This window comes from Terrapene carolina, unplaced genomic scaffold (assembly GCF_002925995.2).
Source record: "Terrapene carolina triunguis isolate 2854851 unplaced genomic scaffold, T_m_triunguis-2.0 Scaffold68, whole genome shotgun sequence".
Taxonomy (NCBI): Eukaryota; Metazoa; Chordata; order Testudines; family Emydidae; genus Terrapene; species Terrapene triunguis.
In genome coordinates this window covers 36,530,427-36,548,413 of record NW_020664419.1, presented here as the reverse complement: position 1 = coordinate 36,548,413, position 17,987 = coordinate 36,530,427, and the positions used below count along the sequence as shown (strand labels likewise).

The 17,987-nt window shown below is 39.1% G+C and overlaps 1 protein-coding gene across 1 annotated transcript in view; it reads left to right on the top strand.

The window, feature by feature from the left end:
* The window catches only part of ASB15 (ankyrin repeat and SOCS box containing 15), a 28,187-nt gene extending 14,386 nt beyond the window's left edge, over positions 1 to 13,801 (top strand). Inside the window, exons 7-10 of the mRNA XM_024214724.2 lie at positions 7,665 to 7,836; positions 8,356 to 8,926; positions 10,519 to 10,672; positions 13,229 to 13,801. Coding sequence (XP_024070492.2) covers positions 7,665 to 7,836; positions 8,356 to 8,926; positions 10,519 to 10,672; positions 13,229 to 13,401 — 1,070 coding nt within the window. The 3' untranslated portion in view covers positions 13,402 to 13,801. The remainder of the gene's footprint in view (positions 1 to 7,664; positions 7,837 to 8,355; positions 8,927 to 10,518; positions 10,673 to 13,228) is intronic.
* Positions 13,802 to 17,987: the final 4,186 nt, after the last annotated feature.

Here is a 17,987-nt window from a genome sequence, read left to right as displayed (position 1 = left end):
GTAAATGTTTGGGCTTGGGCTGGACCCTGGCTCTGAAACCCAGCAAAAGGGAAGGGTCTGAGAGCCCAAATGTCTACACTGCTATTTTTAGCCCTGTAGCGCACGCCCAAGACAGTTGACCCAGGCTCTGAGGCTCACAGCTGCAGATTTCTTATCGCAGTGTAGACGTACCCCAAGAGGCAGCTGATAACCAGAAAATTATTTTAAAGCCTATTCCATGACTTTCCATGAGTGGAAACCAATGCTTGACACCATAGAAAGTCAGGAATCCTGGATTTCAATGGGTAGATAGCATTAATTTCTAGCCTCAGTGAACTGTGACTCTTTCAAGTGTGTTGCTTCCCCCCTCTTTCTGAAGCTGCAACCTCTCCCTCTCCTTTCTGTCACATCATTTAAGATTTCTGTATTTGTTTCCCCATCTGTTAAACAGGGACAATGTTCCTTTAAGATCTATGGGTAAAAGTGCTAGAAAAATGCTAAACACTATTGTTAATTCGTATTCTAGTGCCATAGTATGCTAAATGTTTTACAGACAGATGTGAAGACAACATACTTACCCTGAAGCACTCACAATCTAAATGGATAGTTTTCCAATGAAAGATCAGGATGGGTATGACTAAAAGAGACACGCTTGTACAATGAAATTGAACAGGCACTTCGTTAGTTCCACAATTTTTGTTTGGATATTTTGAAAAATGTGTCACGTTTTCTGTTCAGTCACCTGGCCAGTTAACACACAAGACTAAAGGGCAGGTCTACACTAAAAAGTTATGTCAGCAGTGCCCAACCTACGGCCCACCAGAGCATTTCATAAGGCCCAGGGCCTGCTTCAACACAATATACTAATGGCCAATTCATTAGCGTTTTGTCATTATGTTGACATCATTTTAGTTTACACAAGTGTGTAAATAGACAATACTGAACATAGAAACAATCTATCTAAATACCTATGGAACAAGCTGAACTTAAAATATAAATCAATACAGGTGACATTAAATCTTATTAAAATATGTAGAATCTGCTTGGCCCACACAAGGTTGTGCTTAGGTTTATAGAGGCCCTCCTGTGTAATAAGTTTGAGCACCACTGAGTTAGGTCAATCCAGTCACGTTACTCAGAGGTATGAAAAGGTAATTAAACTGACCTAACCCCTGGTGTAGATGGTATTAGGTCAATGGAAGAATTCTTTCGTCTCTGCCTCTCGGGAAGGTGGATTAACTACAGCAAAGGGAGAACCTCTCCCGTCACTGTAATGACTGTCTGCTCTACACTGAAGCGCTATAATGCTGTAGCTGCACCGCTGTAGTGGTTTAAGTGTAGACATAATCTAATTTTTCCCAATTTCCATCTCGGCTGTCCCTTTATATTGAGCTGTAAATCAGTGAAACCCTTGGACTTTGGGTTAAAAGCATGAAATGTAATGTGGTAATACAATGGTACATTCTGATCTCTTTTCCGATAGGAAATCCCTAATAGAACACTCCTGCTGGCAATAAAAGGAACTAATCTTCACTGTCCATAATGTCAATCTACAATCCATCTTTTTTTACTATTCATTTATACTTGTATATTTCCAATGTCACTTATTTTCTTTAAAAAAACCCAGCATATTAGGAGTGTCTAGAATACAGTATTCAGACTCATCTACATAAACCCTCCTTTACACAATGGGTGTAGTTCTATCACAGTTAAATATGTTTTAAATGATAGAAGAGACAACAGTTGAAAGTGTATCCCAGAAACAAAAAAGAATTACATGACACCCATGAGTGTTTTATATAGATACTTTTTTACCAACACGGAGCAATTTTCACCTGTGCACAGCAGCAATATACTCGCTTACTCAGATGTTCATTTATTACTTATGTTAAGCTATATTTAATATTTTAATCTTCATACTATCTAGTTTCTCAATACCAACGTAACAGAGTGCTGTTGTAATGTGTTTAAGGTTTCTGTTAGAGTTCATATCATTGTCAGCATTCCATGTTTATAGCAATGATTGAAGTTTGTTAGTTGCAGACTCAAAGAACAGTCTTTTACAGTTGTTGCTCTGGCATGCAATTAAATTACTAATCTACATAGCAGCTTCCATCAGGGCTTTACAGTTCAGTTACAGTTCAGTACATTTAGCATTGGCTTTATGTTATTTACACTGCCCCCTGCAAGCTGTTTCATGGGTACAGTGTATCAATTTATAGCACACATTAATTCCTAACTGTACTTAGAAATTATATAGCACTTTATATTTTCAAAGTACTGTACAAACATATCCCAAACTTGGCAATCCACAGTGCCTTCCATCCTGACTTCTCTCTCTTTTCATAGTCCCAATCATCTGAATGGGTAGGGTCAACCCTTCCAGATGGTCCTGAAATATGGTCCACTTTGGCAGGCAGCATGCATAATGTAGTGTATCAGTGCAGCATTGGAATTATTCTCCAAAGTGCTTGACTATTTAGAATAATATTTTACGCTTATATAGTGCTTTACAGTAACGAAGCACTGCACAGACATCCTCATTACATGCCTGTGAGGTAGGTAGGTAAGTATTATGACTCAATGTTATAGGTGGGGTAATAGACACAAGGGTGAGACAATAGCGGAATATAGATTAGAACTCAGGAGCTGCTTGCTTCCATCCCTAAAATCAGTCCCCTAAATCACACTGCTCTACAAAATTGGCTGTTGCTTGGCTTCATTCACAGACTTCAGCTGTTTTGGTCAGAAGGAATTAAACTTTGTTTGTCTTTAAATGATTGAGCCATACAAACTGTGGAGAACTAGGAAATATTTGTGTTTTTTTATAAATATTTTATGCCCTTCAGTGTACCTGGGTGATATTACCCTTCCTGAATGCACAGAGTTAGATGAAAAGGGATTGGTTACAAAACTAGGCAGGAAAGAAAAAACAATGACCTAGATAAGGAGCTTCCTCTCAAATACCATAGCCAGGTTTATAGCTGTGAAGAGAGATAAAATAAATAATAAATCATCCTTTGTTCTGGAGAAGCTGCTGATGTGTCACTGCACACTGCTACTGGCTGAAGGCTCCCTGAGGGAAACTTTTGCAGGCGCCAAGCCAACTTGACCTCCTAAGTAATATGGTTGGATGGTAACCAGAAGGGTATAACATAAGCTCTCAGGGCCTGTGAGGCCTACCTATTGGGTGGAGCAGGACCTGACCTGGTGCTTGTGGTGGCAGTTCAGGTAATGATAAGCATCCAGGGATCAGGCACCGACTCCAGGGTGAAGCAGGAATCAGGGGCCAAGCAGAAGGTCAGAACTGAAGTCAGAAGTCAAAGTCTAAGCCAAAGGGTAAGCCAGAGTCATAATCAGGGACGTCACCAGGAGTTGGAGCTAGGAGTCAGAAACCAGAATGGAGAAGGGAAGCTGTGGCTGGGGCAAGAAGTCAAAGTGCACACAGTGTAAGCACTGCTACAGGCATGGTTCACATTGAGCAGCTGCTGTACTGGTGCTACTGCAAGGCTCAAGTAGCAGGCTGCTGGCTCCCCTGCCCAATCAGGAAGCACAACCATTAGGAGAGGGCTCATTGGGCCCAGCTGAGCTTGCTGGGTTGCCTAATGACCAGGCTGGGAGCCAGCTGTGCCCCGACATGTAACTTAGAGACCCAGTCAGGGAATGGTTGGTCCACAGGCACTTTTCCAAAAGAGATGTGGAGGCACAGGCCTGTCACTTGAGAAGAGTGTACTCAGGGGACTGGTAGAGGGTCTTAGCAGGGCAGTTTACCAGGAACCATGACACAGACAATCAGGAATAGGATAGGATACAGAGGGATACAGAGGAACCTAGACAAACTAGAGGATTGGGCCAAAAGAAATCTGATGAGGTTCAACAAGGACAAGTGCAGAATCCTGCACTTAGGATGGAAGAATCCCATGCATTGCTATAGACTAGGGACCGACTGGCTAAGCAGCAGTTCTGCAGAAAAGGACCTACGGGTTCCAGTGGACGAGAAGCTGGATATGAGTCAACAGTGTGCCCTTGTTGCCAAAAAGGCTAACGGCATTTTGGGCTGTATAAGTAGGAGCATTGACAGCAGATCGAGGGACGTGATCATTCCCCTCTATTCGGCATTGGTGAGGCCTCATCTGGAGTACTGTGCCCAGTTTTGGGCCCCACACTACAAGAAGGATGTGGAAAAATTGGAAAGAGTCCAGCAGAGGGCAACAAAAATAATTAGAGGGCTGGAACACATGACTTATGAGGCTGTGGGGCTGGGATTGTTTAGTCTGCAGAAGAGAAGAATGAGGGGGGATTTGATAGCTGCTTTCAACTACCTGAAATGGGGTTCCAAAGAGGATGGATCTACACTGTTCTCAGTGGTAGCAGATGACAGAACAAGGAGTAATGGTCTCAAGTTGCACTGGGGGAGATTTAAGTTGGATATTGGGAAAAACTTTTTCACTAGGAGGGTGGTGAAGCACTGGAACGGGTTACCTAGGGAGGTGGTGGAATCTCCTTCCTTAGAGGTTTTTAAGGTCAGGCTTGACAAAGCCCCGGCTGGGATGATTTAGTTGGGGATTTGTTCTGCTTTGAGCAGGGGGTTGGACTAGATGACCTCCTGAGGTCCCTTCCAACCCTGATATTCTATGATTCTATGAATATATTCTGACATTGAGGTCAATACTGCAGATACATCTCTTACCATTGGGAATGTATGTTTCTATGCCATTTGCTTACGTCTTGTAGCCAAAACTAGATGGGAAAGGCACAGAAAATGTGTAAGGCCTTTGTAGTCAGCGCCCTTTGTTATTAATTATTTATTATTATTATTATTATTTGCAATTTCATGTACTGCAGAACACCCAAAGTATTTCCCAATATTCAACCATATTTCCACTGTTTGAATATTTTCTAGTTGTTAGACCCATATCATCTGTGCCTGTTGTGCTCCCCTTGATTCCATGAAAGCCATGCTGAGTGGTATCTTCATGCTTATCGTGTGCAGCAATTTACATATCAGTGTTCTCTGGCTGCACTGCTATGTGTGGCTTGTGCCCTTCCCCCTGGTGAGCAAAGCACGTGTTTCCCAATATACTGCACAACTCTTCACTTGACTCCTTTGCTCTATTAGAAGAAACAGTTGTTTTGTTCTGATCTACATCCTGGTAGACTTTCCTGTTCCTAGGAAGATTGCCAATTACCGGCTCGCATCTCTTCTCCCATGCAAATTTTTTCAGCAAACTTGATCAGCAGACATCTTAGACAACATCCAGCCTTTCCATTGGCTCCAGCTGCCCTGAGATTATGTTAAAACAGGGGTTGGCAACCTTTCAGAAGTGGTGTGCCGAGTCTTCATTTATTCACTCTAATTTAAGGTTTCGCGTGCCAGTAATACATTTTAACGTTTTTAGAAGGTCTTTTTCTATAAGTCTATAATATATAACTAAACTATTGTTGTATGTAAAGTAAATAAGGTTTTTAAAATGTTTAAGAAGCTTCATTTAAAATTAAATTAAAATGTAGAGCCCCCTGGACCGGTGGCCAGGACCCGGGCAGTGTGAGTGCCATAGGTTGCCTACCCTGTGTTAAAATCTTGAAAAGACTTTGCTGATCCTGGCCACAGCATTTAAACTATGGCGGCATGATGCAGTTCTTTTGCATCCTTCTGTGAGGTGTCTTTTGGAACTTTTAGCACTAAAGGTGGTCTGATTTTGTTTTATTTCAACAAACTGACAGTGAAACAGCCATGGCAGGCTCTCATTTTTTTAAGCTAAGAGTTGTATGCTGTGGACAAGTATGAGAATAATGTAGTCATTTTTCAGTACTGTAAGGTGTTCTTTGAAATAATCTTTGCTACATGATTGTGTAGCACCATTAAGAGAAATGCTAAACAAACACATATATAGACATGGTCCCTCACAAACTAAATAGGCTAGGCAAACAGAAAGTAATGAAAATGTCAGATGTACATGTCTTAAGTTGCGTTCTATCAATATATTTCCCCATGACCTTCCTCCTTTACTGCTGACCCTGTGCTTCAGTCCTTCTACACTACCATTGCCGATCACTGTCCTGTTTAAATGTTTTTCCACATATTCAAGCAAATACCAGTGCCTGACTTTCTTTTGTAAAAGACAATTAATTGCATACTTTTTCCTTATTCACATTAATGTGCTTTTTCCCTTGGTGCAGAAGGTTGCCCTTTCAAACTATTGAATGAGTCTTTTTGACATATTTCAGGCCTTGTAAGTATCCAGCACCTAAATACTACCAGGATTCTCAGTGAATCCCACAGCACCTTAGCTGTGTTTATCAAAGCATTAACCTGTGGTGTGCTCTGTCTAATGTCCAACAAACTCCAAAGCAGAATAGTTGATACATCACTGGGAGGATTCTGTGCATAAGGAACATTTGTAGTGGATGTAGAATGAGAGCCATCAGAGTTAGTTTATTTGGTCCAGGACAAATACCCAATATGTGCGCTGCACCAGTGACTCAATAGATAGATTAATACTGGATAATCAAGTAAGATAAAACTGTGTAATATATATGTATATTTTTAATTCCATCCATAGCCACTAGGATGCGCTGCCACAATGGTTCCATATTGCAAAGTAGCCTGCCTATAACTATGCCAAATCTCATGGTTTAAACTCAGATTACAAGGTTTATGATTTAACAGACACAGAATGGGAAAACGTGACCCTCACTCTTTGGTTTATGGAACCAAAGCACTCTAGGGATTATCTCAATTCATATAAGACTCTTAAAAGCTAAACTTAACATTGAAATCTTTACCTAAAAATATGTAACTGCACAAAAGAAAAAAAAATTGTCTCCAGCTACCTTGCTGGGCCCTGCTTCCAAGTCTCAGAAGGGAATATTTACAGTAGAACCTTAGAGTTACGAGTTACAAATTGATCAGTCAACCACACACCTCATTTGGAACCGGAAACACACAATCAGGCAGCAGCAGATACAAAAACAAAACAAAACAAACACAGTACAGTACTGTGTTAAACGTAAACTACTAAAAAAAAAGGGAAAACAGCATTCTGCATAGTAAAGTTTCAAAGCTGTATTAAGTCAATGTTCAGCTGTAAACTTCTGAAAGAATAACCATAACATTTTGTTCAGAGTTACGAACATTTCAGAGTAACAAACAACCTCAATTCCCGAGGTGTTTGTAACTCTGAGGTTTTACTGTAACTGAACATGTTTTTTTCCCAAGATTGGATTTTTTTGGGAGCAAGGCATCACATGGGAATGTTTTTGCTCCACTGGAAGAAAACAAAAGGTTTACAATGATATAATATATATGTTAGAAGTGACAAGAGGTGATTACTTCTGCTCCTCCACCAATTTTTTTTTTAAGTAGCAACATGCAAATCTGAGATTAAGCATGTTTGAAAGGATTTCAGAATACTGCACATCCTCAGTTAAGTATCTCAACTCAAAGGAAATGTCACTCAAGTGATTTCTCTCCACTTTCCCAATATATATACGTTTGTATCTGTGATGGCTGAATTTGACATTTAATTTCTAAACTGGTTACTATAAACTTTTCTGTTCTGTTCTTAGAGGTGCAATTTTAATAACTGAACATGAAGAGAAAAGAAATTCAGGATATTTTAAAGACAAGATACATCTTCCAAGTTCCTTTGGACTTAACTATTACCTTTATATCCTTTCACCAGGTGGTGATGTTCATGCTTTAGCAGATGATGGTGCATCAGTACTGTTTGAAGCAGCTGGAGGAGGTAATCCAGACTGTATAGCTCTTCTTTTGGAATATGGAGGAAGTGGTAATGTGCCTAATAGGGCAGGACAGCTCCCTATACACAAAGCAGCCTATGAAGGACATTATCTGTGAGTATAACTGTAGGCTTCAAATTCTCCCCTATAATACTGCATCTACTACTACGTCACATTAAAGGATTGAATTGAAAAGTCCAAATTTAAAGATCATTCATATTTGACAAGTATGTACATTAAATTATTTTTAATTAAATCTTAAATGTGGCTTCAGCATATTCAATAGGAAATACAAAACAAAAAACAAAACCTAGCAGAACTAAAAGAAAGTAATTGGGACATTCGGTGGTGATTTACACTTTGTACAACTCCATTTAATTCAAAAAGGTTCCATGTGGTATAAGTCAGGACAGAAATTTGTCTGTTGGGGTTGTTCAGGAGTAAACGAGGGCAGAATCTGGCTTCTCGGGTGAAATGGTCAGTTAGGTAGTAGAAAGTCACAACTGGATATCCTGTTTTCATGAGGTTGGGGGAGGGGGTTATGCTTGGGTGGATTTTAGCTGCAGGGTGGGGAAGGAGTTTATGTCTGGGTGGATTTTAGCCAGATGAAAATTTTCTTCATTATCTTTTTAGGTCATTGAAATATCTAATTCCTGTTACATCCAAGACTGCAATCCAGAGAAGTGGGTTAAGCCCCATTCACTCAGCAGCAGATGGCCAGAATGTGCAGTGTCTAGAACTCCTCATTGAAAACGATTTTGATGTCAATACCCTCCTGGCTGAACACATTTCTGAAAACTACGATGATGAAAGGAAAACGGCACTCTATTTTGCTGTTTCTAACAATGACATTCTCTGCACAGAAGTGTTACTCAAAGCTGGTGCAGACCCAAACAAGGATCCTCTAAACTGTCTTCTTGTAGCAGTGAGAGCTGGTAACCATGAAATCGTACGATTGCTTCTATCATATGGAGCAAATGTCAATTGCTACTTCATGCTCGTGAATGACACCCATTTCCCCAGTGCCATTCAGTACGCTTTGAATGATGAGGTAATGCTAAGGCTGTTGTTGAATCATGGATATAATGCAGAGAGGTGTTTTGATTGCATGCATGGCGACATCTTTGGAAGTTCTTTTGTGTGGTCACTTCCAGAAGAGGAGGTATTACCAGGATGGACATCTTGTGTAATAAAAGATACTCCAGTAAGCACATTCCTCATTTTCTTCTCTTCATTTTTCTCTTCAATGTAATCTTGCTTTAAATTTATTTCATATTTTAATGCAGAATTAAGATTTCTTGATATCAACATACTTATTTACACCCCCCCCCATAACCTTTCTTCAGTTTTATTCTGGTATAGAGAAAATGACACAGAGAGAGTAGTTTTAGTTTTGAAACTGAGTTAGAGGTTGTAGGAAGGAAGTATTGACTAGCAATTAAAGGAGGGAGCTGGAAGGCAGGAAAATGGGTTCTATTCCCAACTCGGCCAATTATTTGCCAGTATGTTTTGGGTTAAACATAGGGCATGATCCTGCAACCTCTTAAGCATGTGATATCTACTCGTGTGGTAAACCTATCTAAATCAACAGATTTACTCACACAAATAAAGTTATACATATGTGCAAGTGTTTGCAGGATTGAGATGTTAGACTAAATTTATGAAACGTCCACATTTTTGATGCCCAGCTTGAGATGTCCAGATGTTCAGAGCGAGTGAGAATCCAGAACTTTGACTGAAGTCAAATGAGAGCTGTGGATGCTCAGCACTTCTGAAAATCAGGACCTGGGCATCCCAATAACTGAGGCACACAACAATAGTGGGGGAAAATTCCAAATGTAGGCATTAACTTGTCTGTACTTCAATTTCCCCATATAGATAGAGGGAATAATAATATCTACCTGTCACAAGAGGGCTGTGAGGCTTACTTTATTAATGTTTGGATAGTGCTTTGAAATCCTCGGATAAAAGGTTCTGTAGTTATGTAAGTGCAAAGCATTTCTATAAAGAGGTGTCAGTACAATTAAACACAGTACTTATGAGATACAATTCTTGGAACATTTATATCTTTTGTATAAAATGGTGGGTTCAAAAGAAAAAATATAACTGTATTTGGTTCCAATTCCTCTTCCACTGAAGTCAATGATGAAAGTCCCATTGTCTTCAATGGGAGCAGGATGCCTTTTAGCATTCTGCTAGCAGCAGGCATTCCCAAACAATTAGCGTGCATAAGATACTGATAAGTTGTTATTAGTAACATAGGTAACACAAGATACTGTTTGAGGATTTTATACTTTGGATGCTTTATGATCAAAGATTTCCAAGGGTGCCATATTATTTCATAGGCTGTTTTGAGACTCACCGCAAACCCATTTTTCAGGGATATATTCAAGCAAATTTGAATGCAAAGTATAGCCGAAAAATGTAGAGTTATGATAGTAGTAGATAAAAATGATAAAGGCCTAAGAGTTAATGTCCTCCAGGTTTTCCCTTGAGTTTGAGATTATTGTTTGAGCAATAATGCTCAGCATACATGTAATGAAAGTGTACTTTTTAGAGACAGATGTTTAACCCTACTTCTAAAACCAAAGTGGAATAAAACAATGAGGAAGTTATCAAGATATTGTCATCTTTGACATAATGAAAAGTGGCCTTCAGGTTTCTGTTCAAACAAAGAATCAGAAGTTAGAGGTGATCCATTATATCCCCATGGGATGTCAGTACAGGACTGTTTCTTACAGGATATTGGCATTTCCCTGGGTGAGTTTTAAAAGTAATCTGTGTTTTTCCTTTCAGTTCTGTGCCTTTATTACAGTTCCTTGGTTGAAACATTTAGTTGGACATGTGATTCGCATTTTGATAGACTATATGGATTATGTTCCTTTGTGCTCAAAACTAAAGTGTGTCCTAGAAGCACAGAAGGAATGGCCAGAGATACATCAGATATTAGGTAAATGTCTAACATTTGTTTAATTATTTGATCTGGTATTAAAGGTTTGTAAAAAATTACTATAATTACAAGTTATATTTAATTCTAATATGTTGTGTTTGCATCACCTGGTCTAAGGGCCAGTTCCTGACACCCTCTCTCAGACTGGGGCAGATCCTCAGGTAGAATCAGTCATCCTAGTTCCATTGACATCATTGCACTAAGACAATTTATACTAGCTAAGGATCTGCTCCACTGAGTAGTACCTTGTTCTGGGGGAAGCCCCGTTTATTTCATTTGGAGAGTAAGGTACCTCCAGGTGAGTAGTGGTGGCAGAATCTCACCCTACACTGACATATGTATTTCTAATGCACCCATCACTGTGTAATCCTGTGAGATGCTGACCCTTTACCGAGGGGCATTTGCCCACGCTTTCATTGTTCTACTCCCTCCCTCACCTAATAGCTCTTCAGAGAGCAACATGAGAAAGAGTGTGAAACACTTTGAGTGTAAAAATGTTGTCATTTAGTATGCCACAATGTCCTAAATCTGACTTACACAATGTGCATTATCGGGGCATCATTTTTAGCATTTTAGTTGAGCCTCTCACAGGTTCCTGTGTATACCTGTCTTTTAAAAGGCTTACAAACTAGATGGGACATTCCACCACAATATTAACCCCAGGACCGAGAGGGTTCAGGAGCAGCAGCAATTTGGGAATCATGGAGACTGGGGGGTCCTAGAGGCACTGAGGGGGCACGGGAACTTCATGCAGATTGCTCTTGATCCAGTAGATCATTCAGGATCTGCCAAGATTTTAGGAAAGAATCCTCAGGTTTAGGACGCAGAAGCCCTTTCCAGTTCTGGGTGGAAGGAATCCTGACCCTTCGGAAATCCTACCCTCCTACTAGATCGATCCGGCAGAAACACCATGAGTGACATCCTGCCCCTATTGAAGTCAATGAGAATTTTGTTATTGACTTCAGTGGGTATGTCTCTATTGCAGCTGGTAGCACAGATAGACAGACTTGTGCTAGCATGAGTCTGTCGGCCTGAGCTGGGAATCACACCTCCCAGCTGAAACATAAACATACGCAGGATTTCACCTCATAACTATGAATTCACAAAGTTTCCTGTCCCTTATGTAGGCTACGTAGGGTATATGCTTATGTGTAAGGGACACTTTAGTCCTACATTTGAAAAAATTGCCCAGTTTCATTAGTTTATTAGTAATGAAGGCAAGGAATTAATTTATGATATTTATCTCAGTGCCACTTTAAAGCAGCTGCAATTAAATTCTGAAAAGTTTCCATTAGATATGTATAGGAAGATGTCCTATAACAATTTCCTAAGGGCATGTGTACCATGCCTAAATACATATTTATATGCTATATTGCAGTAGAGCTGTTAGTCTATTGAGCATCTACATTTATTTTAAAAATATATCTATATGTATGTGCACACAAACTGGAATTGGTACTTTGAAATGAACATCTATTTAATACATTTTAATTTATTGAACTATGAAAAATATGTTTGTCTATATTTATCTGGCACAGTTCTCTTTGGAGCTGTTGCAGTCTAACAGGTAATTAACACTAGTGTTTATGCTTTTATAAACCTTCACCAAAGCAGTTCTCTTTCTATTAGGGTAATAAATACAAAATTCTGTCTGAATAATGTGGAGATTGTAAAATTAACTGATAAAAGGCAAAATTTTCAAAATTAAAGCTGATGCTGTCTTTATTTTTGCTTTTGCATTTTACACTGGTGCGCAAAAGAATTACTTTTTTGGATTTTGTTGTTTGATGTCACAGCTTCAAAGTGATTTGGTTGTGTTAACTGCTTCAAAAGTTCAAGTATTTTGAAATATGCTGTTCATATAAAACATTTAATTACAACGAACTCTCTCTGGTGGCATGATGTATCAGTTATCTTATGATATTTGTAGTCTTTGTTTAGAAGTTGCAATAACTCAAACACACAGGGTCTAATACTGCACCTTCAAGTGTTACTGAGTCAGTGGGAATTGAAGGTGCTTAGCACCTTTCAGGATTGAGTACACAGATCATGTAATTAGTCAGCATTTATTGTGCTAATTGGTGTGTTGATGTAAGCATCCAAATGAAGGATTTGGATATGCTATTCAGGTGCCCACGTTTGAAAAATTGAGACCATGGTGTTACCATCATTTTAAAGGAAAAGTGCCGATTATAAGGTGTTAATAGCACATAAAATCACCATTTAGAATTTAGCTAAAATAAACAGGCTTGTCAATTAAAAACAGGAAAAAAACAACGTAATGAGCATCCAATATGAAAATAACATCTAAGTACAATAAAACTGGCCACTTGATGTCACCATTGCTCCAGTGAAATTTTATTGGTGGTGCATTTATTTGGGAGTAAATTAAAACTGTATTTTATTAAAAGTAACAGGAATAGGAGAGCTTTCAGCTGGTAGATTTCTGAAGTGAGTTTCATTAGAGCGCATGTTTTGAGATTCTAAGTCTGAGACACACTTGCCAAATTAATGGCCTGTTTTTTCCCCTGATGTGTTTCCCTCACTATTTTTCAGAGAATCCTCGCCCATTAAAACATTTGTGCCGCCTGAAAATACGTCAACTGATGGGACTAAGGAGACTACGGAGACAAGCATCAATGGCGAAGCTTCCTCTTCCACCAGTTCTAAAGGACTATATCCTATATAAAGAATATGATCTTTATGGAAAGGGGCTAAATTTAGCCTAGATTTAAAACAGTCGTTTAAAACTTGTAAATTAATTCTTTAAAATTTTTTGCTAGATTGAGAATTATTTAGTATTGTTGTATGTACTCAAAACATTTGATATTTGCTGTAAATAGGCCTTTTATGGGAACCTTTTAAAAAAAATGTGGTCTGTAAAACTCAATTTGTTTTGTCTGTTTTTACTTAACATTGTGTCTTGATATTCTAAGAGCATGGAGAAGGAGATGATAGTCATTGTGCAACCCAAAACCTCCAGGATTGGATTCTAGGTGAGTAATATGTACACTTCAACCTGGAAAAAAAGCTACGAGCAGAGTTTTCTTAGTAGGTTCTCTGTTGAAGATGATAAAAGAGATCATGTTTAAAATGCTGATTTATTTTAAAAAGTGTATATGTGGAAATTAGAAGTATGATGAAAATAAAAATGTTCTGTTTCATTTGTATGATAACTTTTGACTCCAGCCACCTTTCATGTATTTGGCTTGAAATGTGATATTTTGTACATTTTAAATTGGGGTCCTACTGTTAAGTGCTCCAAAATAATAAAACAGTTCTCTTTTTATTTAGATGTAAAGAAGTCAAACACAGCAATCATCCTTTAAATCATACTGTAAAGCTTCAGGGGAAAGATATTATGGCTTAGCCTTCTATGGCTTTGGTATTCTTTGGCAACAATTGTGCATGTCAGTGAAGTTCACTGTTAAGTCTGACAGCCACCCAAAATATTGCAAGCCCAGAGTTGTGCCTTTTGCTCAAAAGCCTCTGGTAGAAATCGATTTGGACTATTTAGTGAACATTGGAGTCTTGTCACCAGTTTCACACAGTGAGTGGGCTACACCCATCGTACCAATGATCAAGAAGGATGGCTCAGTCTGAATTTGTGGCGATTTCAAAGTGACATTGAATCCAGTTTTATGTGCAGACCAGTTTGACCACTACCTTGTACTGAAGATTTGTTTGCTAATCTTAGTTGTGGACAGTGTTTCAATAAATTGGATTTGCTCAATGCATATCTACAAATGGAGATTGATCTGGCATCTCATAAATATATCTCAATCAACATGCAAAAAGGCTTATTTTGTTAGAACAGTTTGCCTTTTGGTATCACGTCGGCACCTGCCCTGTTCCAGAAAGCCATGGATGAGATTGTGAAGGGACTGAATAGAGTTCAAAGTGCTATTTGGATGACATCCTTGTTACAGGAAAGGATCAAGAGGATCATTGTCAGAATTTGGATGCTGTCTTGTAAGGTTTGGAAGACCATGGACTGAGAATACATCGAGACAACTGTGAGTTTTTCACACCTTCACTTGGATACCTTGGACATATAATTGATGTCAAAGGCTTAAGGAAATTGCCAGAAAAAGAGAAGGCAGTTCTTCAAGCGCCCCTGCCAGAGAATGTGTCACGGTTACACTCATTTTTAGGACTACTTAACTCTTATGGTAAATATCTGACTAATCTGACGACAGTATTGGCCTTACATGACCTGTTACAAGCAAAGAAAAAATGGAAATGGACTGAAGAGTGTGAGCATTCATTTAAATTAGCAAAAAATTGTTGATGTGAGCGAAAGTTCTTATGGACTTTGATGTTTTGTTGCCACTGCTACTGGCTTGTGATGCTTCACAGTATGAAGTGGGCACAATTCTTTCCCACTTTCTTCCTGATGGCATGGAGAAACCAATTGCCTTCACTTCACAAACAACTCATTACACCTGAGAAGAAATATGTGTAAATAGAGCGAGAATTTCTCAGCATTATCTTCGGAATTCAGAAGTTCCATACCTATCTGTATGATAGACATTTTACCTTGCTGATGGATCAATGGCCGTTACTTTCAATTTTTGGATGGAAACATAGAATTCTGTCATTAGCTGCTGCTCATATGCAACAATGGGCATTGCTACTTTCAGCTCTTTCCTATACTCTTCAATTCAGTAAAGGAACTCAGCATGGCAATGCTGATGGGCTGTGATGACTGCCATGCCTGCATTGCCATGAACTCAAAGAAACTTCAGACGAAGTGTTTTATCTCAATTTGATGGATAGGTTACCCATCATTAGCACAGATATCAACAAAGAAACCACTAAGGATGATGTGCCTTCTCTTGTGAAGGAAGTGGTACTACAAGGTTGTGTTGGATCAAAAAAATTCCCAGTGTGCACAATTCTTGTCACATCAATGTGAATTGTCTGTGAATCACGGTTGCATATAATGAAGAGTACAAGTGATCATTCCAAGATCACTCCAATCTCAGGTTTTGGAAGCTCTTCAAAAGAACATTTTGGCATTGTGTGGATAAAGGCCATAGCCCGGAGTCATGTCTATGGCCGGGGATTGACAAAGATATTGAGAGAAAGGCAAAGTGCTGTATTATGTGTCAACAAATTCAACATAATCCTGGACCATCTTATCTACGCCCTTGGTCGTGGCCTCAGATTCCTTGGACATGTATTCACATGGACTTTGCCAGACCTTTGAAAGGTTATATGGTTAGGGTTGTAGTCAACACCTATTTGAAATGGCCAGAAATTTTCAGGTATCAGGGGGTAGCCGTGTTAGTCTGTATCTACAAAAACAACAAGGAGTCTGGTGGCACCTTAAAGACTAACAGATTTATTTGGGCATAAGCTTTCGTGGGTAAAAACCTCACTTCTTCGGATGCATAGAGTGAGGATTTTACCCATGAAAGCTTATGCCCAAATAAATCTGTTAGTCTTTAAGGTGCCACCAGACTCCTTGTTGTTTTTTCAGAAATTTTCAGGATGACTTCTACTACAGTTACCAAGACCATTAGACATATTCGTACCTTGTTTAGCTAATTTGGTTTACTGTTACAGTTGGTGAGTAACAATGGACCTCAATTCTGTTCTGAAAAATTTCAAGGTTCCTAGCTTCAAATGAAATTCAGCACAAACATTCTGTTCCATACCACTCAGCTAAAAATGGACTAGCAGAACATTTACCATTGTACAAACACTTAAGCATGCCTTAAGAGCCAACTAGTTACTAGTGTACTTTGAGTCATCAACAGAAACTGGACAGAAACAGACATTTGTTTTGCTTTTCTGCAGGAACACAACACTTGTTACTACCCAGGAGTCACCTGCAACTCTTTTCTTGAAGCAGTCTTTGCATACCTGTTGGGACCTGCTCCGTCCTGATGTTGTCTCACATATAACCAAATCCCAAGCTATGCAAACTAATTGATGACGTGAGACTCATCATTGTGCTTTTCAAGTAGGATATTTAACGTAGACTCACAACTATGACCGTGGAGTGAAATGGGTACTTGGAGAACTTGTAAAATGCACAGGACCTCTTTTGTTTGTGGTAAAACTATCTGATAGTAGTTTATGGAAATAACATATGGACCAGTTGTAATCTTGACAAGTACCAGAGTCCAGGGATGTTCCAGTAGGACTTTCTGTTCCTCAGATCAAACCTCCTTCTGTTAAAACCTCCTAATATTGATGAGTTGGTGAAAGAAACTTTGGTATTCGATCCAATTGATTTCTTACCCCAACTGTTCCTGTTCTTCAGGGAACTGCCGCACCACCATCACCATGTTATCCCAAGAGAGTGAGAAAACGAGTTGTGCGCCTGAATTTATATGTTGTTCATTTAGTGAGTTGCTATTCCAGGGTAGAATAATCCTTTGCAATTTACGAGTCTGCAGTAGACCACCCACAACTTTAGTTAGGTTATATAGTTTTTGTTAGCCATGTAAATGACAATGTATATATATTTGGAAAGCTTTTTTAAAGTAGGGTGGAGGAATGTGATGTCCTATCCTTTTAAATGTTTCAGCACTCACCCTTCCTCAGTGCAAAGCCTCACTGTCATGTTGGTTTCAGTTTTACTGCCAGAAGAACAATAATCTTTCCACAGCAGACAGCTGTGTTTCCATTAGTTCCCTCTGTCTATATCCTTCTCTGCTGGGTCCAGGTATAACAAAACCATTGGAACATCGTCCCAAGAATTATGGTGTATTCTTCAACATTGACAATTTTTAAATAAGGTTGAACTTTTTTTTCTAAAACAGATACTGTTGTTCAAACAGCAGTCAAATCAGGGAAGTTCTATGGCCTGTGTTCTGTAGGAGGTCAGACTAGATGATGGACAGTTAAGTAGAGAATAGCTTTTTAGCACCTGGCTGACTAGATGATCATAGTAGCTCCTTCTGGTTTTATAATCTATGAATTCTTGGAGCCCAAGCTCCTAAACTTCTAGGCTCCCCTGCAGAGCTGAGAGAGAGCCTGGAAGTGCCAGGTCCCAATCTCCTTGCTCAACCAGGGCTTCCAGGCTCCTAGTTCCCCCCATAACATCCTATACCCATGTTCACCACTTTTATAAGGTTATGATATATTTTGTACAAAGTATGCCTTGTGAGGTATCATTAGAAAACTCATAATTTGCTGAATATCATTATCCAATTGAAATGTGTGTAACATCACTGCATGTAAGATTATGAGATTTTGCTATATGATGGTTACTGAAATATGTTGTAGTTCTGTGTAATGCAAACAAACCATTTTCTCAGAGACAAAGGTACACTAGCATGCCAGCCAGGTGCTAAAAAGC